General features: G+C 47.4%; 2 protein-coding genes across 7 annotated transcripts in view; one reads left to right on the top strand and one right to left on the bottom strand.

Annotated features, from left to right (window-relative positions):
- MEIS1 (Meis homeobox 1) overlaps nt 1–23153 on the bottom strand; it is a 108616-nt gene extending 85463 nt beyond the window's left edge. The window contains exons 1-6 of one of the 6 annotated variants that reach the window (XM_058834985.1): nt 23124–23153; nt 19791–20017; nt 18021–18162; nt 17416–17466; nt 16539–16589; nt 14940–15086 (exon numbers count right to left, since the gene is read on the bottom strand). In XM_058834985.1, coding sequence (XP_058690968.1) covers nt 14940–15086; nt 16539–16589; nt 17416–17466; nt 18021–18162; nt 19791–19990 — 591 coding nt within the window. In that variant the 5' untranslated portion in view covers nt 19991–20017; nt 23124–23153. The other 5 variants (XM_058834984.1, XM_058834983.1, XM_058834987.1 and 2 more) reach the window with 5 other exon arrangements.
- On the top strand, nt 22787–25273 carry LOC131577711 (skin secretory protein xP2-like). The gene is made up of 3 exons (XM_058835755.1): nt 22787–22976; nt 23212–23856; nt 25122–25273. The coding sequence occupies exons 1-3, from the start codon at nt 22787–22789 to the stop codon at nt 25208–25210; spliced, it is 924 nt and encodes a 307-aa protein (XP_058691738.1). The 3' UTR covers nt 25211–25273.
- The last annotated feature ends 2696 nt before the right edge of the window (nt 25274–27969 follow it).

Raw genomic sequence — 27969 nt, 5'->3', positions numbered from 1 at the left:
ACTGATTTTTTTCAGCACCAGGCATATGAAAGGGGAAGAAGAGCTTCTGCCCAAGGAACCAAAGGTTTGGCCATAAGTACATGAATAAAAGAAATGGCTTTCTATTACAGGTGATAAAAATTGTACTCAGCATCTTTTGATATATATCTTCTCAAAAGTTTTGTGAGCACAGCCCTCTTGTGGGCTCATTTGTGTTTGTGTAACAACTGGAGATGGGGAACAGCTAATTCCTTTACCTGTTGGACAAACCTTCACTCCTCCAGGCTACCAGAGAATTGGCTGCAGGTACAATCATTCATCCCCTTGCCCTGGAGGAGCATAGCTGCTGCCAGCAATTTGTCAGAATAATTTGGGCTTATTGTTCTTGTTCTGAAGTTCTATCTTATTTTCTTTTCCTAAATGAAATACTTATTCATCAGGAAAAAATGTAATGTGCTATTGTTTGAAATGTTATTCTGATTTTCTTAACTCCTACCTTTTAAAAATTTTCAGCTGCAGGAGGTTGAGGGTAGTGACCCACCACGTTAGGAAACAGTTGTGCTCAGTACAGGCAAGAACTCAAAGCAAAAAGCAGGGACTGATTCATTAAGTTATGGCATCCACCTCCTCCTACAAACATAACCCACCTATTTAGCAAGGATTTACTTTTTGCATAGTTTATCCTTCTGGTTGTTGGCCATACTGATGTCCCCAAGCTCACTTGGGCAAAACATTTGATACAGCTGCTTAATACCTTAAGTATATAATCCATAGGACAGATACTAGAGCTACAACTGCACAATAGAGAGACCTGGTCTTTGCAATCCACGAGTCTTATCCCTCTTCACCTCTGGAGGAAATGGCTAATAAGAATCCTCAGGTTGCCTGTTCCCCATCCAGCATATGAGAAACCTTTTGGTTTGTCTCTTAATTGGGAAGAAAAATACAAATTGGTAGAGAGGATTAAAAATATACCTTTCTAATACAAAAAATATAATGCCATATATTTCCTAGGTTTTACACTATTGTTATGGCCCCTATTACTTATACAAACATACAATTAGAGAATGGTTTGGGTTGGTAAGGACCTTAAAGATCACCTAGTCCTAACCCCTTGTCGTGGGCAAGGACACCTTCCACTAGACCAGTTTGGGATTTTGGGGACCATGAAATCCAGATTCATGCCTAACTTCAGTTTCAGAGAGGACCCACTTATTGCTTTGCCACCTGAGCTAGTGGGACTAACCAAGGCTGATCCAAGCAATCCCACCTGCCAGCCTGCCAAAACCAAGTGGGGACATCATATCTAATACAACAAAAACCAAGGGGGTCAGAATAAATCGTACATGTAGAAACTTCCAAATGCTAAAAAATAGATGCTTTTTACTGCCAACAGCTCTTGCATAATCTGCTTCACGCAGCTTTGATTCAAAGGTGAGTTATTTTTAATAGAACAACAACAAAGGCACAAAGACAGGGTTCAGATGGAAAAAACAGTGTTCCAAGAGTAGGGAAATAAGGTCGTTGAAATGACAGGCAGGCGATAACTCCGCCTGCAACTAAGCAGAACAGCGAGGGCAACTTGTGCACAGATGGAAACCTTTGCAGCGTTAGAGGAGGCAAGGCCTGGCGAACTAAAATGCAGAAAAAACTCTGCATGGAAGTCTCAGCCCTGACCTGGATTCCCTTCCTAGCCCCAGAAAAGTCATAAGCTTTCTATCTTTAGTTTCCCCTTATTGCAAATGAGGGTAAGACTCTAACTCTTCGCAGCTGCATAGGAAAAATAAGATATAAGCTGTCTTTATGTACGCAACACGGGAGACAAATAGATAAAAGCAATGAGAGTGGGTATCAACTACCAGAGAGGACAGAAAACTGGAAATAAACAGGACTACAGCCACTGACATAGCCACAAGGCCAGGATTTTACCTGGAGGGACCAGAGGCACAACTAACACTGTCAAAGGTCACCAAACCAAGATCCACCAAACAACACCCGTGCTCTCCATTAGCTCTGCTGTCGTGCCTCAGCGCTGACCCAACCCAGGTGTGTGGTGCACGACACCAGCTGCGTACCCAGGGAGGCATCTCTAACACAGCACAGCCTTCTGACTCCCTCCTTACCCTCAAAGCATGGGAGAAAAGAGACCATGGCAGGGAGAGGAAAGGAAAGAGCCTAACAGTCCTAAACAGGATGAATGAAAAACATGAGTGCAAAAGGACAGGGTGATAGTGCTTTCCAAAGGAAAAAGAATAATTAGAAGCAACAAACATAAACCACAAAAAATGAAGGACAATGAAATGTAGATCATCAGGCTGGGCAGGACATAAAGACAAAGAAGAAGGAGAAAAACCACAGCTCTTCTTTTCCAGAAGGCACCAAAGCCCTGTCAACTCTACAGAGGCAAGACTTAAAAAAACCCCTTTTGTGCGTGTTTGTGTGCACAGAGGGTTGCACGTGTTCACAGCTACGCAGAGCCCCCTCTAGCCTGGGCTGCATTCTGTCACAAGCTCCAACACCTTCTGCCTATGCTGAAATCAAACCTGCTGCACTTGGGGAGTCATCTCCAAAGTCCTCCCGGGGGGGACAGCATGGGCAGATGGACTTTTCTTTGAGAAAGGGCTCTAGAGGCACCCAAAAAAACCTCTGGCAATAACAAAAGCAAACAGCTTTTAGACACTTAGACTTCAGGGTTTGCTTATTGCATTGGAGATTGCTGCATGTGGTAGTATTGATGGACACCTAAACAGCAATACCCTCAATCAGTATGGGCCCTAAAATTTGACTGACCTTATTCCATTCCTTTTTTTTTTTTAAATCCCAGCTCAACAGTAAACACTGCCTGCCCAGCTAGGTTAACTGAGCCAGCTGATGGTGATGCAGGGTTTTTGTCTCCCACACAACAAACATTGACTAGTGCTTTCTATTTAGAGCAACCCCGCATTGTAAACCTGTCTCCTCCCTTTGATAAGAGACATATCACTAGATAGCATTAATCCCTGGCTCTTTTCTGACACAAGGAAACACAGCTTTGCAGTCAGGAGATGAAAATCACTGCTCCACATAGATTTTTTTTTTTTTTTTTGAGTTTAGATATCATGCAGAAACATGCACAAAGTCAGCCCCAAACAACACCCTTACATTCAGAAACCTGGTGTCCAAATCCTTGAGGTGTGTTAGTCCTCTTTGGCTCCTACTAAATTTAATAAGACTGGAGAATTTTCCACATCTTTCCAGACCAGGAAAAAGGTCTTCAGAGACAAATAAGAGTTTCCTGTTCAATATTTCATGTAATGATTCCTCCAAAGGTGTAAACAGGAAAAACGTCTCGCCACTTAGCCTGAAAATGAGAGCCTGCCATCCCTTCCCTTTATTGCGTTTATGTGTTAAAAGTCATTTAGAAGGGGATCTGCCAGATGCTCAGGTACAAATGAGACAGCACAGGCTGTCAGATGACTGGCTGAGGTCCCAAAACTGGCCTACCCAGACAGACTTGGGTAGGAGGAAGACCTCAACCTCAACTTCTCCCACCCCCTCCCTTCTGTCCCACCAGGGTCCCAGCAGGAAGCCTCAGTTGGAGTCTGAGATGTGCCCTTCACCCTGAATATCTGGACTCAGACAAACAACAAAGGCTTACTTGCAGCAAAACCTACATCTCTAAGCATTCCCCTCACAGATTTTTAGGGATGGTACCTCTTGGGAAGACAAAAATTACCTCATTGGGGCACCTGCTGCACATTTTTTTGCATTGCTTAAATGCAGGTTCTGACTTCCAACATCCCACCGGCCCAAGTGGGGCTTCTTGGGGAGGGAAGGCACAAGCATAGTCCTTGCTCTGCAACAGCCCTGCTTCATTCCAGCTCCATCACAGGCAAAAACCCCGAGCTTGTGTCACAAATATCAAATGGTGTTTTTAGCTAACTGACAACAGACGCCATTCGGAGTCAGCGTATTCTGATTACGGCACATTGTTCGCAGGATTCAAGAGCTCGCTCGCCTCGCATTGTTGTTCAACACCAAAATTAAATTGCAGCATAATTAGCTTTGCTCCAGCTACACCTTTCTGTCTGGATGGATGTGATACCTGCAAAGCCTGTGCTGGGTATAAAATGTGTTCCCGATTATAAAATGTTTGCTTAATCTTGAGGGCACCGCCTTGTTTTTTAAGGCCCTCTGTAAGTCATGCACTCCAGTACGTGCTGCCCGTTATCTCCAGAAGCCTTAAAACTGGAATCCCCGTGATTCACATTTTCCAACGCTCATGGCCAAACCCTTCCGCAGAGCAGCTCCTCCACTTTCTCCCATTTCCCGACCAGCCAAATCTGCAGCGCGGCAGAAGAGGCCGCGCAGCTCGGCTCTGCGAGCCACATGCCTGCGAGCCAGTGGCCACAAAACACACGGAGCCCCGGCTGCGGGAGCCAGAGCCCGTGAGCTCCAGGGGTGCTTTGCCAGGCTGAGGTGGCCGTGGCTCCCTGATGCCTCCATTGAGGGGTGGCTTGGAAGCTCAGCTAGCTGCCAGAGCCACACAAAAATGTTGGGCTGAGAGGTCTGTGTGGTCCCAGGGAGCTTTCGGAGTGCCCAGGGCTGCTTGTAGCAGCATAGGGCTCATGGCGTGGCCCCACATGGATCCGTGCCTCGGGCCAGGCAGACCTCAGGACAGACAGACCTCAGGACAGGCGGACTAGCCACCACCTCACAAATGTTTCCAGTCAACCCCACAGCTCTGCTCCTTCTGCAGAAGTTACCGGCAGCACTGCTACTATTCCATCCAGAGCTTCAGTTTATCCCCGTCCTCCTTTAAATACTTTTTTAAAATGCTAATTAAGTGGAAAATAGTAGAAGAGGCCAAAACCAAAGCATAAAGCCACCAAAAGCAATGTTTACCATCAGCCTTCCAACTCAGCATAGTGCCTTCCTATGACACCAAACAGAAACATTTTGCTTTCTTGGCAACATTTTCTTCAAATTATTCACAGAGTGAAATAATTATTACAATGTATCACAGCTTATTCTTAAATATCTTCTATATATACCTTACTATCACTAGATGACATATAAATTAAGATACCAACCCTACCTGATAATAAGGGAAAAGGAGAAGTAGAAAATCTCGGCTCACAAGCACCTAATCTTCTCACTCCAGAACCTCAGCGACAGACCTGGGAAGAGAATCTGCATCTCCCCTCCTGCCTCATGCTGTCAGCAGAGAAGCATTCCCCACCCCTGCCCCTCCAGCACTGCTTTATCACTTCTCACCCAAAGGATCTCTCAAACACTTGTCACTGAGGGCCAAACGTCGGCTCGAAGCACACATGTGCATTTAAGAACAAAATTAATCCTCCCTGCACATAGTAGTCATGTGCATACCATCACTCTGGCTTTACGGGAAATAGCAATGAGAAAGAGATCCCTCACAGGAGTTAGATTAATGTAGCAAGACACGTCTGTACATAGCCTGCTCTTTCTACATAGCTGTGCCACAAAACACTGCCACGGGCCTCACGGACACAGGGACAGCACAAGGACGCTCCCACAGTAGGTGGAAGCCACGCCAGTAAAACTGGTTGCACAACAGGAGGAGGGCCAGGAGCCTCCAGGTGTAACACAGCTGCAAAATCCTCCAGGCAGAGAGGGGTAAAGGAGGGAACAACTCCAGCATAGTGCCAAAGCTGCCACCAGTGTGCATGAGCATCTTGTCCCAAGCATCCATGCAAACACAGGGATCCTCTCCCCTCATCCCTACAAATACCGGGAAGCGACGGGAAGCTGCCTGCCACCGACTCGCACACGCGTTTGAAAGGCTTCTCCCCCCCGTCACCCTCCTGTCACAGTGATGCCCAGTGGTGCCACTCAGCTGTGGAACCCCTGTCCATGTCAAGTGCTGCCCAAAATGCCTGTGTGAACATGAGCAAAGGGGAGAGCAAAGCTGGGACTTCAAATGACCTCCTGGTGACACGGCTGTACCCATCACCAAAACACAGCAGAGACACTACCCCCCGTAACACTGCACAACAGTACACGAGAAAACTTATAAATCACAAGCCACTGGGATGATCCCCTCATCAAAAAATTTGGCCAACTCTACCTATGCAAGGTAACTCGATGATGCAGGTGTGAGTGTAAGAGCTCAGGAGCCAAAGTATCGCTGTGACTGCACCCCAAGAAGAGTCCCCTATGCTGCCTCAAGCCTAAAACCAAAGTGCCACCTACTGAGCCTACAGTATTTGTGTCCTCCCAAGGTTTCTAGCAAGGGGTTGGCCGTGGTTAATACTCAGCTCACCAGATTAATCCAAATACCAGCAAGCAGCCACTGAGCCCCATGTGAGAGCACACGGCTCGGGTTGGTGCTGAGCACCAGCAAGCAGGTGATACCCCAGCTGAGGCCAGGGCCTTCCCTGCACACCCCACCCCAGTGCAACAGGTACCACCAGCCTTGCCAGGGGTCAAGACTTTGATGTCCACAGATCAAACCCTGCTTGCGCTGACAGAGCTGGCCCATGCATGCCAAAACACCCGTGAGACAATAGGTTCTACCATTTCTATTTGCACAGACACTTGTAGCCCTGCACCCCAACAGAGCCACGGGGTTTTTAATCTGCTCTTGCCCTCCCTTCTCCTGAGAGCTATGGAAATTTAAATGGAGCAATTTAAAGCCAGTGTTAAAAACATCAGCAATGGTCTGACCTCAGGAACAAAACTGGACCAAAACCTAAAGGCCAAATGAAAATTACAAGGTAAAGTTTGCCTTCCCTGAATGTGTGCCAGCTGCAAGAATCTTACATTACATCGATGCAGCTTTCCAAAGTTTAAATACAATAATTTTCTGTATTAAGGGTCCAGTAACCCTAATGGAGGCATAATTAGGCACTGATGCCATGCCCATATGAGAGAAGCTTGAAAAACTTAAATAAACTGTGAATGGCAGGATTAATACCGCAGCTTTTCATTCTGTACAGCTCTTTGAATATAGTACACTACCTGTGATGGCATCAGCTATTGCTTTACTCTGGGCCAGTATTTCTGAAGCTAAAACAGGCAGTTCTTTTAAGCAAATAAAGAATTACCCCTCTTATTGTTGGCCTGTTTATTTCAGCAAAGAAGGTCTGGATGCATATTTGCTTTATATTAAAAAAACCCAACCAAACAAAATAAAAAACAGAAGAAAAAATAAAGCCAAGCTGCAAACAAAAATAACTGCCAAATTCAAAGTCCGGTGATGCTAATAAGAGAATTTTAATTTACTGAAATGGCTCTTCAGGATGAAGAAGTAGGTAATGCAGTTTTGGAGATCATCTGCCCAAGTGGGAATATCATATAGATGCCTGGAGAGTCCTTGAGAAAATAGCTCACCTCAGTACTGATTGAAGAGGAAACACAATACTTTGGTGAAATAGAATTCTGTATTTCTAGGAAAGGCTCCAAAAGCAAATTGCTTACTAATGCAAGAAGCCTTGTAAATTTTATTATGAATGAAAGGGGCAATGGCGAGCGTGTGACATGGCACAGCGTATGCACACATGGCCGAGTCAGTAAAAAGTAAATAAATAGGTTACTTATAAGCTCTAGAAGACACCTGAAAATATCTCTAACACAAACTCAGTCTCAGTGAACTTCAGGCAAGAATATAAAACAGTTCCAAAACTATCTTACCATGATTTTTTCCCGCCAGGTAAATTAGCTCTCCTACAGGCTAATATTCAATCTTGGCGTTGTTACTGGAAATACCAGCTGAAAAAAGTTAATCTAGATTTTTTCACTGTCTTTAAAAAATTATTTACCCCTGGAAAGGGAAGAAACTATCTATGCAGGGAGCTTGTCAGCCTGATGCCAAATTCACCTGGCAAACACAATGCGCAAACCACCGCCCTGCCGGACAGGGTGCAGGGCAGCTCTCCCCCTGCCTCACAGCCTGGCCGAGCCCTCGTCCCCGCCGCCTCAGCCGGATCCTTCCCCAAATCCCTGCCACCATAAAACTTCCCAATTTCTTTCGTGTTAGCAACGATATCGCTCTTGAGCTGCGGGAGCGGGAGGAGAGGAGGCTGCGGAGCCGCGGCTGGGGCGATGACGGGCGCCAGCGGTTAAGTGCTGCTGTGGAGATGAAATATGCCTAATGAAAAGCTTACCTAAAGCTCGCGGGGAGCCAGCGCCCGGCCGGCCGGACCTCTCCAGAGCACCGGGCACGAGGCCGCCAGGACGCTCGGGAAAGACGAATTAACTAAAAGTTAATGTGGATGTTCTCATTCAAAAGAAAAGTGGCCTACTCCAAAGGGGATTAGGCTAAAGTGAACTAAGGCCACTTTACTTCTGAATGAGAGCATCCACACAATAGTCCAATGCACTTTAACTAATGCACTTTAATTTTACACCCAATCAATTTGTCTTACCTCTCCTGAGTGTCCTTGTGTGGACAAACCCAGAGATTCATCGAGTTTTGAGGCCAGGCAGGGAACATTAGATCAACTCATCCCACTCCCCGTGTGTTATGGGCCATTGCCTTTCACAGTTATCCCTTTATTGATCCCCAAAACTCATGGATGACTTACGTATAACCTCTGACGGGGGCAGGGAGGAAACATTTCTTCAATGGCCTGGATTTGAAGATGCTTGCAAAATAAAAACCATTTGCAAAACAAGAAGACACCATGACTTTCAGTAGCCCATCCTGTTGCCAACAGGAAGAAGCCAAATTTGGGCAAAAATCCATCCTAACTTCCGTATGTCCTGCAATTTCTTAAGAAAATGGCACTATTATAACTCTTACATCTCTTTTGTTTTTAAAATTGCAAACAGACCCTTTGCCTACAGGACAAACTCGGGGCTGGTTTGTTTTTTTTTTAAATTCACCTCACCAACATTTAAATTTTCAACATTTCCCCAGACATCTACCGACAGATCTCAAACTCCCTTTTCCAAAACATAATAACCTCCAGAAACCAGTTGCTGCCTGCGCTATTGCTTTCATCCGCACAGTTACTCACGTAACCCTGAAATCTCCACATCGCTCTTTTCCTCTTGGATATGTACTCCCAAAAATAAATAAATGAACCCACAACAGCAGCAACCAGTGAGGCAACTCAAGGAGTGGAGCCCTCAGGGGCGACAGATGGGGTTCCCCTGTGCCAGCAGCCCTCTCGCTAACAGAGACCAAGCCCCCACCGCCACCTCTGAGGAACTGAAGCTTTCCAGGGATCTCATCTAAATTAAAAAAAGGAATCCTGAGGATACTGGCCTGATGGGATTCCGCTCTCACCTGTGCTACAGGTTACATCTCTTATTTTTGCCCTTTGGAGGCAGTGAAAGTGAAAAGGCAGCCACACTAAGCAGGCCAAAGGAGAGCTGAAGGAACTGCCGACAAGTTGTATTTCAGACGCGTTGCGGAGTATCAGTGGTGGGTTAGATACCGAGCCATTAATCAGGGGAGGAAATACACTCCAAGAAGTCCAAACACAAAACGTGTGCTCTCTTAGAGCCACCCTCTCCAAAGCTTGCTGCAACTGCAGGAACAAATAAAAACATAACCACTAACGACTCAAAATTTGCCGTGTAAGTCAAAGCCTGCTCTGAGAAACAGAGCATGTGGAGAAGAAGGTAAGACACCAAGGACATGAGGTGACACTGCAGTGCACCCCGGTCTCTCCTTCTCTCACACAACCCTCACCAGGAAACAATTCCAGAAACCTTCAAAAACACTCCTGATCCAGAAACAACTCTCCTCTTTATTTTCTTAAACTTGTTTAGATTACACAAGATAGATCCTAACTGCATGCTCACGTGACCGAAAAACCCCAAACGCAGAAATGGAAAACAAAACAAAAGAAAGATCCCCTAATTTAAAGAAGCTGCACTGGATTTTCAGTGCTTTTGAAAGTAGTATTTATCAGCACGATGAACACTTATTCATTCTGATTGAGTGCAATATAATCTGATTTTTTTAAGGTCTAACATTGCCCACGCGGGGCTGCAGTAACCCTTCTGCAGGCAGAGCCCATTACCTTTATTGTTACCTGCGGACCAGCAGCCATAGAAAGACTCAAACCCTCAGCCATAAAGGTTAAACTTTAAGGTAAAACTCATTTTTTCGTAACTTTCAAGCCTCCAAGTTGCCCCAAAATAACAATCTATGGTCTCTAACGCGGTGAGCTCTGGCTTACAGGAATGCCTTACGATACACTCGCAAATGTTTAGGATCAGTTCTGAGTTTAACTGGGGTTTAAACTCAGCTCTGTCAGGTCTGATGTTGAAAAGAATTCCCAAAAAATCTGGGAATTAAACTCTCCTTTACAACAAGAGCTAACTTCAGTTTGGAAAACTTTACAGGGAAATTAGGCCTGCGCATGCAACTTCAGGAAGGCAGCAAATCTTACACCCAGCTGTGAGGATGGCCGCTTTTGGGTTCTTGAATGATTAAAAAATAAAAAATAACCCCAAGGACTCATGAACTGACATCATAAACTAAAGAAAATATATTCAATCTTATGTCTACTCAACAATGTATTTACTCGCTTAAAGAAATGGAGAGCAAAGTAAATCTTATTTTGCTAATACAATTTCAGCCACAGCGTATCAGATGAAAACATGTCTGGAACAGAAATTAACGTATCCTATCTTCACATAAATAGCCTGCCAAACTGGGTCATGGTAACAGCTTCTAAATATCATGGCAAAAATAATAAAAATTACTCGAAAACAAACAAAAAAAGGATTCACTGGCTCAAAGTGACAAAGTCAGAGGAAGAAAATTAAATTTCGAGTCTTTTAAACATTATTTTATTGGTCCTCCTCAGAGTCCTACTTTGCTGTAACTCTTTTATTATGCAGAAATGAGTTCTACCTTGCACCCTCTGCACCACATCTATTATTTTGATGCCTGTTCCTCCAATATGGGAGTACATATCCTAAAGGCAGCAATATTCTTAGCTCTCCTTTTTAAAACCATACATGGTTTGAAAGTACCTGTGAAGAAGCCCCGAAGTAAAATAGTATTTCTCAGTAATTTTTTCCCTAAGGCGTTATTTTTGTATTGGCTACGAGGTATAGCTAATATATCTGAGAATTTGGAAAGTTAAGTCTCGTCGTAACTGGTCGATGCCCTGAACAACTCTACCACCTTCAGCTATGCTTTATATTGGATTCCAGTTTATGATTCTTTCTTTGTAAAGAATATATTTAAAGTAATTGTTCCATTTAAAAAATAAAATAAAAAAAAAAGCTGCTGTCTATCCGCATTTTTGTTAGAGCAACTCTGCAACTGCACACATTAAAATAAAATCTATTGCAACATAAATAGAGGTGTTGCTTTATTATATACCTGTGTATATATGTGATATATTATCACCCAAGAAGGGCCATCTAAAACGCCACAGTTGCAAACATTTAAGACTGTAACAAAAATGACTGAGACTCTAGTATCGGTTTACTATCCTTCAACAATTTCCCTGACAGTGGAGTCAAATAATGTTGAATTATAGACCTTCTTGCAGGAAGTCTTATTTCATGTTCATTTTTTGATCATTTCCCTCATAGTTCCTATAGGAATTTGGCTCTTTGCCGATTTGACTTTAAAAGTTTCTGCGTCTGTAATCGGCTTGTGCATTATTAAACTGTAATTTTTGTCAAGCAATGCTACTGTGGACGGGCTCAACAAGTTTATTTTCAGTAAGAAGAGTACTGTTTTGTCCTTATAAAATCTACCTTACACAGCTAATGCCCTTTATATGGATGTGGTGAGTACTTTGTACCACGTTTTCCTTAAAGGACTTTCTAAAGGCCGTCTTGTAGACGTGCTCTTGTAGGAGAATTTTACAGTTTGGACTAGAGCACCTGGGTGCCAAGGTGATGTAGCTTCAAGAAAACAGCCCCACGGTAACAGTTCAGGATAACCTAGGAAGCTGAGTTTCTGTTGTCAGACTACAGGCAGTCTTTGGGCTGTTTTTTTTTTAATCAGAGGGAGTTTTCCCAGACACATCACACAACAGCTGTGTTCTAAATCTTTCTGGGCTCTGACAAACACTGAAAATTTAAACATGCAAATGTTTGAAAAGCTAATGATTAAAAAAGGTTTATTTTGAAACTTTTGAGGACGACTGCAATTCTTCAGCTAGGTTTTTTAAAGTCCCAAGGTCTGGACGATTTGGAGTTCAACTCTCCCCAGCAAAAAGCCCAAACTCCTGCCTTGTACTTGTGGAGCCGTGACGGTAAACACCAGCTCCGCAGGTCTCACCCTGGCAGGCAGCGGGGTCGAGCCCGTGGGAGAAGGATGCTATTTTAGTGACCTAGTGCCACTGAGCTGGTTAAATCACTGAACAATGGTTAGTGTTATAGGGCTTTACTTTGCAAAATCTAGCATTAGTGTCATTGCTTTCTATTAACCAGGGGGACTTAAAAGCACTGGCTTTGAGGGGCCTATAGGGAAAGAATAAATAAGGGGAAACCAATAAATTAAAAGAAAAAAAACACCCTGTTAACTGTAACCTTTACTACCACAATATAAGAAAATGTAATTAAATCCATAATAAAAGCTTTTAAATACTTACTCTTTTACTACTCTCCCAAGCAGAGTGGTGGGCAGGCGGGGGGCCCGGAGCCAGCCCCTCGCTCCCACCGCCCGGCCCTGCGCGCCCGCGCATCCCGGGGCCGCGCAGCCATAAACGCGCCCCGCGCAGTCACATCCTAATTAGCCGCCCCGGCGACCAGCACTCAACACCTTATTATTGAACCATTAGGGCCCCGATACTGCCGGCCGCGCCGGGGCCGGGCTCGGCACCGGAGTTTACCGGAGGGCTTGGGGGACTTAAGCGCATCCCCCGGTAAACGCCATCCCCCCCCCCCCCCCCGCCCGGTCTCCGTGGGTTTGATCCTCCGCCTCACCGCCCGCGGGGGAGGAAGGTGGAAAAGCTGGTTTTTTGCACCTTTTCCCTTCAGCGGGGAAAGCAAAGCCCCGCTCCCCGCGCAGCTCCGCGGTGCGGACGGGCGCTGCCCGGAGCGGAGCCGGAGCGCCCCGGGGCAGCGCTCGCACAAGCCCGGGATGCCCGGAGCGAGCCCCGCCGGCCCAGCGCAGCCGGACACGGGACGGCGCAAAATCCGCGCTCCGGGCAACAAAAAAAAGGGGGGGACGCGCGAGGTGGTGGAGAAACGCTCCTACCCCCGACAACCCCAAAACTGTAGCTTCATTTCTTTAGCTTTCACTTTAATAAAATAATGATTCGTTGGGAAAATGGGGTATAAATCTTCATTTTGGAGGCAATTAAAGTGTTGATTTCATTCGTGCCCCTGAGCGATTCTTGTAATTTGCTCAAATAGCTTTATGTACCCAGCACTCCAGAGCTTTTAGAAACCCATTTTCTAGTTAGACTTGTTGGATTACAATTTTTATTCAACAGCAGCGAGCCGAGCTTCCCTCAGCTAGACCCTGACTGGAGGGTTCCCCTCGCTCTAAGGCGCTGCGCGGGGCCGGCGGTTCCCCGGAGCATCCTCGCCAGCCCCGGGTACCTCCCTGCCGCAGCACCCTCCACCCACTCTGCCAAGCTTTTCCCCTGCACAGAAAAATTGGGTGGGAAAAAAAAAATCCCTTCAAAACAACCTACCTATGCGCACATAAACCCCTTTCTAAAAGTTCATGCCTTCCTTCAAGCCTGCCTCCCCTGTCACAAACCGATAGCCTTTGGCAGATAGGAGAAAATATTTCAGATACTGCCCACACTGCAATGCAACGCACCTTCATGCCAGTGATCTATAAAATAACTCCCAGCTGACAGTGCCAGTGATAACAGCAAAGCAGCTGAGGAAACTCCTGTCTGCTTGGCTGCGCCTTGCCTGAACAAAAGGAAACCTCCAGAGTCAGGAGCAGATCACTCCTAACACTGTATTTACGTAGCTGATCAAAAGGAAGAAATAACTTGGGGGGTTTAACCAGGGATTTATTTTTTGTGCGTGTGCTTGAGGTCCCCTCTCTCACAGGCAAAGCGCTGCTACCCCTCGGCTCAGAGCAAACAAACGGACCGCGAAAACCCCACCGCTTCACCCAACTCGAAGAAAAGCCAAATCTCAGCCACTACCATCATCCAGGAGCTTAATTTAGATCTGGGCACCTCCTGCATTAGCCCCAAATGCTCCCATGAAAAGGCAAGGATCCCAGTCTGCACCCAGTGGAAGGAGGAGGGAAGGAAGAGGGGACAGCCAGCTCTCCCCACTCAGCTCACTCGCATTTCCCACCCCGCTGCAGCCGACATTAAAGGTCTGAACCATCCCAAACAAAACCTGGACAACCGTCACAGCCACGCGAGGCTTTGCTGGCTTGGCTTTGGCTTTGACTACGTTTATTTTTTTAAAGAGAGGGCTTGAAAACTTGAAAGATCAAGGAAAAGAATTTAAAACCTGAATCCCATTTTATTTTCTCTCCTTTTTTTTTTCTATTAAGTAAAATAAAATGGGCGCGTTTGCAGCAGGCAGGCGTGCACAAAGCAATGTTCACTCAAGTCTAAAAGCGTTCGGCCAAGGAAAACTGACAAGACGGACTAATGAACCGTAGAGACGGGAAGAAAATAGCCAGTATTTGCTAGATTTCAAACCCTCTCTGTCTTCTCTGGACCACCTATCTCGGATTTTATTATTATTTTGGTCAACGACTCCAGCCCTTCCTTCCCTAAGCTACCAAGAAGCCAGTGATTCACAGATACCACTTCTATTATTGGAAAGGGTAAATAAAATAAAGACAAAAATTAAAAGCGACAAGAAACAGGTCGAGTTTGCAGGCGATGCTTTTACAAGCTCATCTCGCCAGGTCGAATCCGGGAGCAAGCCTTAATGAAGCAATAATAGCCACATTATTCAAAAATTTTCATTTCGATGGAAATTTATCTAAAAGGGACTTAATCATATGCAAATAATAAAAGGAGGCGTAGTGACCCAGCAAGCGATCTGCATACAAATTTTTAGCGTGTGCGACGTTGGCGAGATCATACCTGATCCGTTAGGTTTGCTGATCTTGTTATGTCTTCACTGTCCGATTTTGATCCGCCCTCTCTATCGTCTATGACCAAATCGATAGGCATTTTTCCTTTCAAACAGCTAATATACCGGTGGCAGAAATTGTCACATAATTCGTGTACCTACATTATGGCAGAGGTTAAAATAAAAAAAAAAAAAAAAGGAAGAGGAAAAGGGAAAAAAGAAAGAGGGGGGGGGTGAAAAAAAAGGAAGAAAATATAATCAGGAATACGTAAGTAAAATTGACAAGTGCAACCAGTCTCCCCCCTTCGCCCCTGTGACATCAAAAGTCCTAAATAGGGGAAACACACTGCAATTATCCCCCTGAGACCTCTAGACGCATCCAGAATTAGGAATAACTTTCTTTTCTCGCAAAATAGAGATATCCCAGAAAATTGACAGTGACAAGATGATTCACAGGCTACAACATATTCAACACCCGTGTAAAATTCATCTGCTCCCGGAGCTGTGGCCATTAGAGAGGTGACCTGCATGGGTGACATTTAAGGTAAACTATTTAATTTCATCCAGTTATTTCATCATAAACCCTTTCCAAAGGGGTATGAGGACAGAAAAAAGGATTTATAAAAAAAAAAAAAAAAATCCACATGCACTGGGCTGAAATACATTATAGGCATCCATGCCCTGAAATCCCCAGTTGCTCTGATAGACTTGTACCTGAGCTGCCTTTATTAATGGGCAGATTTTAACACATTTCGGTAGAGCGAGAACAACCTGACAGTTATGGTTAGATAAAGTGACTGAGGCTCACGAGAAACTTTTCAACTATTTAAAAACCTCTCAAAATGTTTATTTTTAGGAGAAAGGGAATTCTCTTCTAGGCCAGCTATCAATGACACGTAAAAAATCCTCAGGAAACCCAGAGCGCACTTCCAATTTAACGTGAGCTCGGATGACACCGCCTGCTTAGAAATTAGCCTTCTCCCTCCTAAGATTTCTACAACAGCCAACAAAAAAATCCTGCATTTATGCTGCAATCTCTTTCTTCTGCTCAGAGGTGTACAATATTCCCAGGAACAAGAGACAGACAGAACTATCAACTCTGCTTTGTCTCTGCAAAATGTTACAGGACAATCCGCGCCCTGAGCCTGACCTGCAGATGGCTCTTAAAAAAAAAATAATAAAAAATTCCCCCTTCCAACTAACTGCAACCAAAGTCTCTTCTTCACCATCACCAAGGAAAAACAATATCTATTTTTTTTTTAAATCACAATTTCAGGGGCTTGACTGAACTAACCATTTCGAGTCTCATCCGCGGCACCACAGAGCTGCAACTATTTATACAAAGCCAGCAAAGTATTACAATGAACACAAGGCCTGGGCGTTCGAGAGCTCGGTTTTAGAGGCTGAAATTGTAATTAAACTGCGAAGAGAAATGGACGCCAAGATTGGTCTTGACACTAATTACCAGAAAGAAAGACATTTATGCAAATTTACCAGAAGCCTGAACTTCAGCAGTACTGAAACGGAGGAGGAAGAAAGGAGGGGGGGGGGGAAGGTAGAGAGAGAGAGGGAGGGAGGGAGAGGGAGAGAGAGAGAGAGACAAAAATTACCTTCTCTAATTCCAACAGATGAAACCTTAATACTTGTATGGCTTGAATCATCTGCAAAGACACAAACAACATGAGCATTAATCTCATTCCTGGATTTGGGGATATTTCCCACAGCCACCCCGGCCGCACTTTGTAGCCTGACTTTTCTCTAGTAGTAAATAAAAAGTTGTTTTGATTTATGGCAATAACACTAAAACTTAATAGCGGTGGCTTTGTGCGCTGTTTAACGAGAAGCGATCTAGAGTTAACCAAAAAAAAAAAATAAAAAAAATCCCAATTGCAACGAAGCAACTGAATTATACGGATCATAAACATTTCTTAAAAAAAAAAAACACCAAAAAAAACAACCCTCTAAACACCATCACTGGCTCTCCTCGCTTTGTGAAAGCGGGAGCAGGACTCCTACAGTGGAGGCAAAATATTTATCCTTAACGGGGGAAGGAAAGAAAGAGAGAAACGACCTCATTTTCAGTGAATTTGCCACTGGTGCATCTCCAGCCATTGTAATCCTCTATGTTTCCCATCGAGCTGCTTAAAAGGTGCGTGGAGGGGCTGGTTACAGCAGGGATAAATCCACGCTCCTCTTGGGCAGGCGAGCTCACCATCAAGCCCGCCAGCTCCTCTCTGGATGGGGTTTTCCTTTATGTATTTCCTTATGGGATTTTTTACTTCCAAGCAATTGCCACACCATGTTTACTTGTAAATATAAAAATCATCATCGTAACAATTATAATTTTTAAAAATCCACGTGAGAAATGTTCAATTTAGCACCACCAAACCACCTCTCCAGATGACACAGAAGTTTAAAAAAAATAATAAATAAATGGGAAGGGAAGGGAGGGTGGGGGTGGGGAGAGGAAGAAGTGTTAACTCTTACCAAGTTATCCAGTTCAGGATTAGAGGAAAAGAGGGGTTTCTCTGCTCGGATCTAAATGTAAGAAAGGGGAGGAAAGGGAGGAAAAAATAATAATAAAAATGACTTGAAATATGGAAGCAGAAAAAGCAGACATTATTATTTCTTGCTTCATTACACTGTCGGGTCCATTATATAACCTTCCGTGCAAAGCCCTGACTGCTGCATTTAGTACATCAGCCAAACACTTGAGCAAGTGAATCAAATACACTGAAAAATACCTATGGAGCTTCCCCGGCAGAGCCCGTCCCGGCTCCCGGGAGCCGCGCAGCGAAACTCCCGGCCGGGCACAGACCGCTCCACTTTAACCATTTTTTAAGGGAGGGGTAGTAAATGCCGAGATTTCCTGGGTTTTTTTTTTTTTTTTTTCATGCCTTGTTTTGGTCGGGGTTTTGGAGATTTTTTTTTGTTTTGGTTTCTTTTGCCTCTTTCAGTAAGAGAGGGGGGAGGGGGAAACGCGCATCTTTATCTCAACAGAGACTTGTTTTTCTCGATACGATTTTTTTTTTCCCCTCTTTTTTTTTTTCATTTCTTTTTTCTTTTACTGTTTTCAACCCGGTTTTGCTGACCTGTTTGGCGAACACTGCTATGTCTTCATTGAAAGACTCAGAGGAGCAAACATCGCCTCCCGCTACCCCGGGCTCCCTGGGTGTGCATGTAGCTAATTCACATTTCTCAAAAATCAGTGCTAAAAGAGGGAACAGGGGGTGTCTGAAAGAAAATACAATAGTCACACACACAGAGGGGGGGAAAATATCATAACGAAACAAAAAAAAAAAACAAAAACAAAAAAAAAAAAACCCCAAACACAACAATAGTTAGTCCCACAGCAGCGTGCATGGGGAAGGGGGCACCCACAGAGGGGGCTCCGGCATCCCCCGCCGCCTCCCGCAGCGTCCCGGCCCCTTCCCACAGCCAGCCGGGCCAGCAGCCCGGCATCTCCCCGGCCTTTCGGCACTGCCTGGCCACAGATATTGTTAATACAACCTTAGGACAAGCCAAGAATAAAACCCAAGCCGGTTCCAGCAGCCATTTTGAATTAACTTTCCTTGTCTTTAGGGAGAAAATAAATAAATAAATAAAAAATTTTAAAAAATTAAAATCCCTGGGCACACACACTTCTGTCTCTCATGCTTTTAATTCCCGCTTTCTGCTGGAGGACTTGCTGGGAGTGAAAGGGGGGGGAAAAACCAAACCCAAACCAAGAGAAAAACAGAAGAAGAAACAATCCCCATCCAAAAGGAAAAAAAAAAAAAAAAAAAAAAAAAAATAGGAGAAAAAGCCCTTAAAGCCACCCAACACGGCTCTGACCCAGTGGCAAGCGCTGGCCAAGCCGGGCTGACTCCCCACGGCCTGCCCGGCCCTCCAGCCCCCCGGGGCTCCGCAGCCGCGGACCCGCGGGGGGAACCAGGTGCTCCTGGGCAATCCCAGCCTGGAAAGCCTCCCCGGGAGAAAGGCAGCCTGTGCATCTGCTTCCCGAGCCCGTTTAATAATTTAAATAAATAAATAAGCGTGGGCGCGCACACACGTATATGTATGTATATTTATATCAGGGAGTTCATTTCTTTTTCCCTTTTTTTTTTTTTTTTTAATTTCTCCCAGGGCTTTATACTTTCTTTTTTTCCTTCTGGGTACCGTGCGCCACCGATTTTTAAGCGACCCTCCAGATTTCTGATAAACCGATAAAGAAACCGAACTCCATGAATTTTATTTTCCTCCCCCTTCTCCTCACTGTCCTGAGAGTGATTTTTAAAGGCTCTTAAACTTCCCTTCAAACTCCAGCTGGGCAGATACATTTTAAAAGCATCTGCGCCCAATGTAATAACCCCGTCAGCTCCCATCGCAACGGCCTAGAAACTGCTTTACAAGTTGCCACATTGAGAAACATTCAATGCTGTCGGATGAAGGCTTTTTTTTAAGAAAAAAAAAAAAAAAAAAGAAAATTGAAAGAAAATTAAAAAATAAAAAGAGCTGAGAGAAGCAGCTCCCGAGTTCTCTCAGCGCAAGGAAAGACGAACAAGGTGGAAAGTTGGGCGAAGCTCTCCAAACTCTCCCTGCTCCAAAACTCCGCGCAGAGATTTACCACCCGGCGCAGGTTGTGCCCTGGCAATGCTATTTTCCTCCTCCTCCTCCTCCTCCTCCCGCGGTGATGCCTCCCGCAAGCTCCCACTCTCCCGAGCCCAGGCGGCTCCCGGTGCCGGGGGGGACCCCATCCCTGTCCCCCAGCCGCCTCCCGGAGCGGCACCGCCACCCGGCCAAGGACGCGGCCCCCGCTCCGCGCAGCGCTCCCCACGCCGCCCTCGCCCCCCATCCCGCGGGGAGCCCTGCACGGCACCCACCCGTAGATGGCATCTTTATCTCTCTTGAGGGCGTCGTTGACGGAGGCGCCCATGGCGGGGGGCATGGCGTTGGCGTGGGCGGCGTGCGGGTACTGGTGCGAGTGCAGCGGCGGCCCGTGGTTCAGGTGGTGGACGGGCTGCATGGGGCGGGCGCCGTGGGGGTCCCCGTACATGGTGGTGGGGATGCCCACCCCCTCCATGCCGCCGTAGTGGGGCAGCTCGTCGTACTGCGGGGCAGAGAGAGCAGAGAGGCGTCAGGGGGAGGCGGGGGCAGCAGCTCCGCTCCCCTGTGCCCCCCACCCCGGGGACGAGCCGTGATTTCCAGCCCCCCCTCCCCCGAGCGCGCCCGGGCTCCGGCGGCGCCGGCCCCGGGGAGGGAAAGCCGGGCCGGGAGCGGAGGGGCTGGGCTGCTCCGGCCCGAAGCCCTCCGAGTCTGGGGCGGAGGAGAAATAACAACAACAATAACAATAATAACATTAATAATAACAATAATATAAAATAAATAAATGTGAAAAAAAAAAAAAAACAAAACAAAAAAACCCACCCCAATCCCCAAAGTTCCCAGCCAACCCCCCCTCCCCCCCCACCCCGTGAATGGAAGCGATTCCCGGAGTCCAAATTTCCCTCCGCTAAACTTTTTCCCCGCTGATAAGAAGTCAGGTACCTCACCCAGCGAGGATGCAAAAAACTTCAGCAGCGGTAAACAAAACAAAACAAAACCAAAAACGAGAAGGAGCGATTTGCGGATTTCCAGCAATTCCACGCGAACACAACTTTTAAAGCCGAAAAGCTGGAAACGTTCGCCCGGGCTCTCGGGATTTTGGGAATGCCTTTTTTTTTTTTTTAAAGGGTTTTCTTTGTTAAAGATTAAGGACCGAAAGCTACCGCGGTTCCCAGGCAGCGGGGGAAACGGCCACTTTTCATCTATTAAAAGCGAAGGTGTGAATAAACACTTTTAAAGATCCCTGACACTTGCTTGGACCGAAAGAGTAAAAGGCAAGTTGTCAGCAGAGGAACTTTGTTTCCCAACCAGCTCTCGGACGGCGGCAGGCAAATTAGGCAAGAAAACGTCCTTCCAGGGCTTTTCTCCTTCCCCAAATCCCTGTTCACCCGACTAGAGGTGATTTAATTTTTTTCTCAAAACTTCAATTTAGGAGGTAGTTAGGGGAAAAAAAAAATCGCACCCAAAACAGAAACAACAATACACATGGCAGTGAATGCTGCTAACCTCCAATTCAAATTAAAGTCACTTTTTTTCTAAAAGTGTGGGGGGTTTCCTGCATTGCACCTTTTGGGACAGAATATATATTTTAAAAAAAAGAAAAAAAAAAAAAGAAAAAAAAAAAAGAGGAGTGACAGAAAAAAGGAGGTAAAAGAAGAAAAAAAAGTTGTGCTTACTCCCAGCCAAAACTTATCTTCTGAAAGTGAAGCGGTATATCATCACTAACACAGCAAAATGCTCAGAGACATGCACACATTCAAATATTTCAAGCACTGGTGATTTTAAAAAAGACATTGGTAGGACTAGAGCTACAAAACCAACAAATACAGAGGCTCGGACATATTCACTTACATGCCTGCATGTCATTAATGCATAGAAAGCTCGCCTCTTCCCTGAGAGCTCCGGGATGGGGAGTAAAAGAATCAAGAAAATAGCAATATACACAGGTTTTAAGCCTACAAGTACAACTGATAAATCCTCCCGCTGCAGGACACCGCTTTGTGCCCCTAGTCCAAAAAGGAGGAAAAAAAAAAAAAAAAAAGGAAAAAAAAAGAAGAAACTTTTTTCGCAGCGTCTCTGTCAGCCACGTTTCAATATTATTTCACATTTGAAATCCATTTTTTTTTAATCATACGTACCCTTTGCGCCATCGGCCTGCTTGCTCCCTTCCTACTTCAACTTCTAATATATCCTCTTTAAGGCCAGTGTGAAAAGAAAGAAACACGAAGTTCCCCCCCCCTCACCCCCAAAAAAAGGCAAAAATCCCTTAGCGTCTCCAGCAATGGAAGCAATCGAGTAAAATCTTCGGCTTGCTGGATCTCAGCGAAGCGATACGGTAACTCAGCATTAAAAAAGAAGAAAAAAAAATTAGAAGAAAAAAAAAAAATCAACTCTCCCTCCTTCCTTCCTTCCTTCTTTTTTCTTTCTTTCTTCCCTCTCTCCCTGTCTCTCTCTCTTACTCTCCCCCTCTCGTTTCCAAGACAGCAGCGGGGCGAAAGCAAATATCCTTTCCCCAAATCAGTTTTTTTTTCTCTCTCTCTCTTTTTTTTTTTTTTTTTTTTTTTTTTTAAAGTGCCCCTCAAACCCAACTACCAAGTCTCATGGCTTTTTGCCACTCCGGCTGTCAATCACAGGCGAGGTTGTCAAGGTGGTGAATGACTGATGATGATCCGCTGCGTGTGCTCCCACCGCGCAGGACACCGCGAATGTTAATTTTCGAGTGCGCTCACCCAAAAAAAAAAAAAAAAAAAAAAAAAAAAAAAAAAGAGAAAAAATAAAAAAAAAAATTAAAAATTTAGAAAAAAGAAAAAAAATATTTAAAATCGAGGGAGGAGGAGAAGGAGGCGGAAAAATTAAAAATTAAAAAGGCTCGCTAACGCGCCGGCTCTCCTTTTATTATGGTTATTATGATGATGATGATGATGATGGGGGGCTTTTTTTTTTCGCTCCTCCTCGGATCGCTCCTAATTCCTCGCCGGCGCCGGCTCGCTCTGCCCCTGCGCGGCCGCCGGGCGAGGCTGGCGGAGGCGGGCCGGGCGCGGGTGCCGTGCGGGGCGGGCGCGGGAGGAAGGGCAGCGGGGCGGGATGGCGGGGGGGGGAGGCGGGGGGAGGCGCTGCCGCCGCCGCCGCCGCGGTCCGAGCGCTGCCGTCCGTCCGTCCGTCCGTCCGCCGCCGCCGCCGCCGCCGCTCCGCCCGAGCGCAGCGCAGCGCCGGGCTGGAGCAGACTGCGGGAACCCGGAAGTAGTGGTGGCCATAACAGGTCGCGTCTTACACAATGCGCTGGGCGGCAGCAACTCCGCCACCGGCGCAGGGGGGCGCGCCGCCCGCCCCGCGCCCGCGCAGCGCCGCGGCTTGGACACACCGCCCCCTCCCGGCCCTGCCCTCCGCGGGCCCCCCCCGCCCGCCCGCGGACGGCGCGCCCGCCCCCCCCCCCGGGCGGCCGCGGGGACGCTCCCGTCGCCTTTGTCTGGCGGCGCCGCCGCCCCGCGCAGCGCCCGCGCAGCGCCCCGGGGTCGCGCCGCCGCCCGCCCCTCGCTCCGCCGCCCGCCTCGCCGGGCGCCCCCCCCCCTCCCCGGCGGCTCCCCCCGCGGCCGCCGGCCGAGTGAGCTCACCCGGCCCCCGGCCGCCGCCGCCGCGCCGCCGCCGACCAATCAGCGCCGCGCCGCCCCGCGCCGCGCCCCCATTGGTCCGGGCGGGAAGCGGGGCTCGGACCGGCGCGCGGGGGGGGCGCCCCCATCCCCGTCCCCGTCCATCCCCGTCCCCATCCCTATTCCCATCCCTATTCCCATCCCCATTCCCATCCCCGTCCCCTCCGCCGAGCTCCGCGGGCGCGCTGTCCTGCGCGGGGCGATCCCCCCCGCCGGTGCCTCCATCCGCCGAGCCGGGGGTCCGCTCCCTTGCGTTCAAAAGCACAGCCATCCCTCCCCGCAGCCCCGCCGGTCCCCGCCGGCCTGGGAGCGGAGAAGTCGCCGTGCCCCTTCCTCCCCTACCTGCGGGCCGGGCTGAGCCGAGCCCCGAACGGGCGCTTGCGGTCACAGCTGCCCCGACACTATCGCATCTTCCGCCCGGGCAGCGGGCCGGGAGAAGGAGAGCCCCCGGTGCAGCGGTCCCGACTGAGCTGCTGGGGGGAACGGGGGAATGACGGGGGGGTTCCTCTGGTAAATCCCCCTGGGGCACAGGAGACGCTGCTCCGCTGCTGTCGGACCCCCGGGGGCGGCGGGCAGCGGCTCGGCCCCCGCCGCCACGTCTCAAACTTCGGGGAAACCCGTTCCGATTCCCCCCCTCCCGCCCCCTTTCCGCTAGGACCGGCTTTTTATCCCGGCGAGAGAAACCCAGACCTCTCAGGTAAGAGCCGATTTCATGCGCTGACCCGCACCCAGGCAGCCGAGCCACGGGCGGGGGGTTCATTTCTCCGGTGATTCCCCCGGGGAAAGGCGCTCGGTAGCGATTCCCCACCGCAGCGCTCCCTTGCAGGGGGCTGCTGTGACCCAGCTCCCAGGGACGCCTTTCCTCCTCTTCCCATCCTCTTTTCCTTTCCCCTTTCCCACCATGGAAAAAAAAAAAAAAAAAAAAAAAAAAAAAAAGAAAAGGAAAGGAAAAGGAAAAAAAACCCAAAAGACCCTTTTTCAGCCTCTCCACCAGGCCTTTATGAGCTTAATTCAGCGCAACTCAGCCCGAAACACTTTTACAATGTAATTACAGCCCTACAAATTGTTTGCCCAAACCTCATCCTGGATAAGGATTTTACAATTAGCAAACAGTTATTACTCTTAGGGCTCGCTGTGAGGAACTGCTCAGATCGCTTCTCCACCCGTGAGAGGCCGGCCAGAAAAAAAAAAAAAAAAAAAAAAAGAAAGAAAGAAAGAAAACTACCAAAAAAAAAAAAAAAAAGGGCTAATCCGGACAGCAATTAATCATCTATTAAACGGGAAAAAGTAAACGGCCAAATCCGCGCTATCCCGGTGAACTCCTCCCGCGGCGGATGCGCTGCGCTGCAGCGGGACCCGCGCAGCATCTCGCCCGGCTGCCTTTTTAGGAAAGCAGCTCTGTTGGGGTGTTTTTCTTGTTTTGGTGTTTGGCTTGTTGGTTTGTTTTGGTTTTTTTCCCTCCAAAAACTTGCTGGTTTGCGGGAATCTATTTAAGCTTGTCCATCGCCTGGTGGAAAGGGTGAGGGGCGGCGGGGGGGGGGGAAATATGGATAGGGGAAAAACAATAAGGGAAGAGCGAGGGGGTCTGGTGGGTGCGGCGGGCCGGGCAGCGCACTCTACGCGCTGCTGCGCGGCTCCCCCGGACCGCGGCTGGGCCTTCGGAGAAGGGATCCACCGAGCTGAGGCAAAAAAAGGCGTCTGGGGAGCAAGGAAGCCTCCTCCACAAGGTGGAATCTGGGTCCATTTGCTTATCGGATAATAAATGAGGCTTTTAATCAGGCTGAATTTCCCAGCTTAAGGAAAGAATTAGTCATACCTAGGAACAATCAAATGGTTTCTAGCTGGCTTCCCTGCCGCCTTCCTAGCAGGGATTTGGGAGGGGGGGGTGGGGGGGACGGGGGGAGAATTAGCATCCAAGCGTGCTCTTTCACCATTAATACTGAAATTTGAAAACTGAAATAGGAACAACCAGAAGAGCGAAACAAACAAGAAACCGCAGAAGAAAGCATTGGAAAGGCGGCCGGGAGATAATCCAGGAATGCTTCAGATAAGGAAGGGGTGGGGGGGAACGATTCGTGCGGAGATACCCGAAAAGTCAGAGCTTGATGGAACGGCTGAAAGGGGGACGGGGGGTGGTGGGGGGGAAACCCGCACTTGTTTAGAGCCTATTAAAGGTCAGATCGGGGTGGGGGGTGGGGTGCGGGTGATGATAAAAGGACTTTAAGTGCGAGGGGTTTTAAGCGCGCAGATGAAGCGCAGCGCCAGGAGTTGGGGGGTTTGTTTACCGGCTCCCGATGCAGAAAACAAAAGAGCGGCGGGTCCGTCCGGAGAGTCAGCCCGAGGTCAGCCGGGGCTACCCCGGCCGGCACAGCTCGGGCCCTGGGTGCCGCGGCCGCCCGGAGCCCCGGGAGCCCGCGGGGGCCGGGGAACGGCAGCGGAGGATGCCCGCTCCCCCCACGGCCGGCCCTGACGCTTGCAGAAGTTATGGAGGGGTTGGATTAATTGAATGGAGGGCTTCCTAAAATATTTCCCAATAAAATTTACGGTTGTCTTAAAAAGTTTCTAAACAGCGCTATCAATTTTAATTTTTTTCCCCTCTTAAATAAAATTAAATGGGAAATGAGTTACTGGCCGGGATTTTCGGGATTTCAACGGTGACAGCAGTGCCGGCGGCGGGAGTGAAGGCACCCGCACACAAAAGGAGTCTTTCAGGGACAAAAGTTGCGACGGCTGCCAGGTTTTCCCCGCGGTGGCACCTCGGGGTAGCCCGGGCAAGGTAGCGCAGAGCCGACCTGAGCCTTGCCCTTCCTATTTCGCATTACAAATGGAAAATTTCACCCTAAAATCCGTAGACTAACCCCTGAGCCGGCGACACCATCGCGTTGGGGTTGTTGAGGGTCTTTTTCTTACACGACTTAGGTTCTACAAGTTAATTTGGGTTAATTTGGAAACGCTGCTCCGCGCCGGGGTTCGCGACGATCCCTGCCTTTAGCCCGTCCGCCCCCCGGCACTTCTGTACTCCCTGCCTATGCCAAACCCTCTTTCTTTCCTGTCCATATTCCTATACTTCTCGTTGAATCAAATAAAAATAAAAATAAAAGAATTTGCTGGATAAAACTGTGGCTGCTTAATTAAAAAAAAAAAAAAAAGAAAAAAAAGAAAAAAAAAGAGAAGCCGCTGGGCTGCTCTGCATCCCAAGGATTGAGCTGTTGTGCCGTCTACTGGGAGACGGGAAAACTACAGCCAGAAACGCTTCCAAAATTTCTGCGAGAGAAAAGTCCAGTTTTCGGCAATTTGGAGGGGTTGGAGACGCCCAGTTGCTCAGTAGAAAAATAGCGACCCGAGACAGAAAAATCGTAGAGACACTTATTTTTTTTCCTTAGGCTACACCTGCTTAATTGTATAAAAACTCCACTTTTAAGTGTTTAGGATTTTATTGACTGCAGACCGTGGAGCAATGATATGGTAAATATGGTTTGAGTTTACCCGTGCGGGGCAGTTGGACATTAGCTAAATACGTAGGAAAGAGGAATTTTATTTTAAAAAAAATAAGAAAATAAAAAAAAAATAACAAGGGGAAAGTATTTGCGAATGGTTTAAAAACTTCTTCCCCGCCACCAGGCTGCAACCTGTGGGCAGAGGGAAGGGAGATCCCAATCCGGGCAGCTCCCACCCCGATGATGCTCCCGGAGGGCAGCGGAGGCAATCACTTCGATGCCAGTCCTTGGTGGAGCAGCAGGAGGGGAGTTTAAGCCGGCCCAGCGGTTTAGAGGATGCAATGACGTTGCTGGTTTAAGTTCCCGCACCTTTGCCCGTGCCCGAGCCGCCGATGCTCCCAGGCAGAAGCTGCCTAGCTGGGTAATTCCTCTTTCCCCTCTCCCTGCCCACTCGCTTCTCCGCTCCCGTGGCGCCTGGAATGCTCTGCTCAAAAATGCAAAGCTCAAGAAGAGATTAAAAAAAAGAGGGGGGCAAAGTTTTTGGTTTTGTTTAAAAAAAAACCCCAAATCTCAAACTTCTAATATAAACCCTTGAGTTTTACGAGGCGAGAGCAGCAGAAGGGCTGTGAAATGCAAAGTCTTTGTCGTATTTACAGACAGTGTCAGCAGCCGACTGGACACGCAGATAAAAATCTACTGGTCTACGTGAACTCCAAGGAATGTTTCGAAGATCTCTAAGCGCCTGTTCTCAGTCCACACTTATGGCCGCACGTAGCCTAAAAAGACGGAGACACCCATGAAGCCGAACAATAGTGGGGATTTCTTTTAATAGGTTAAATGAAGGTATAATCAAACCCTCCTGCCACTTGTGGCACACCAGCTCCTACAGCTCTTTGCCTTCAGAGCCACTTGCCAGAGTTCAACAGAGGGTGACATTAGCCTAAAATATTCGATACTTTTCTTTTATTCTGGAGACTTTTCCCACTTCTACTGGGCTAAATTCAGCTCCCGGTTCATCTCTGCTGGTAAAATTGCTGTCTTTGAAGGAAACAGCAACCTGCCTGATCTTTTTGTTTTTATTTTATTTTATTTTTATCAAGGAGGTATTACGGATACTTTCCTCAGTGTACATAAAGCAGAAATTAAATGATTGAATGTCTCTGGTGTAAGAAGTCAAAGGCCACTCTTCTCAAAAGTTGAACGAAGGATTTCACCCTTTCAAATGAGACTGAAAATACTTGCAACATTGTACAAGAAGCAAATTAGCGAGTAACAAAATAAAATCTCAATTTGAAGCGACATAGAATTGAATACTGGTGTCTAGCAGAACCTCGGCTGAACTAGAGCAAAGCGGAGTTCTGTCAGAGCTTTTC

Source organism: Poecile atricapillus, chromosome 3, assembly GCF_030490865.1.
Source record: "Poecile atricapillus isolate bPoeAtr1 chromosome 3, bPoeAtr1.hap1, whole genome shotgun sequence".
Lineage (NCBI taxonomy): Eukaryota > Metazoa > Chordata > Aves > Passeriformes > Paridae > Poecile > Poecile atricapillus.
Note: the sequence above shows the minus strand (reverse complement) of the source record. Positions and strands in the feature narration are given on the sequence as shown.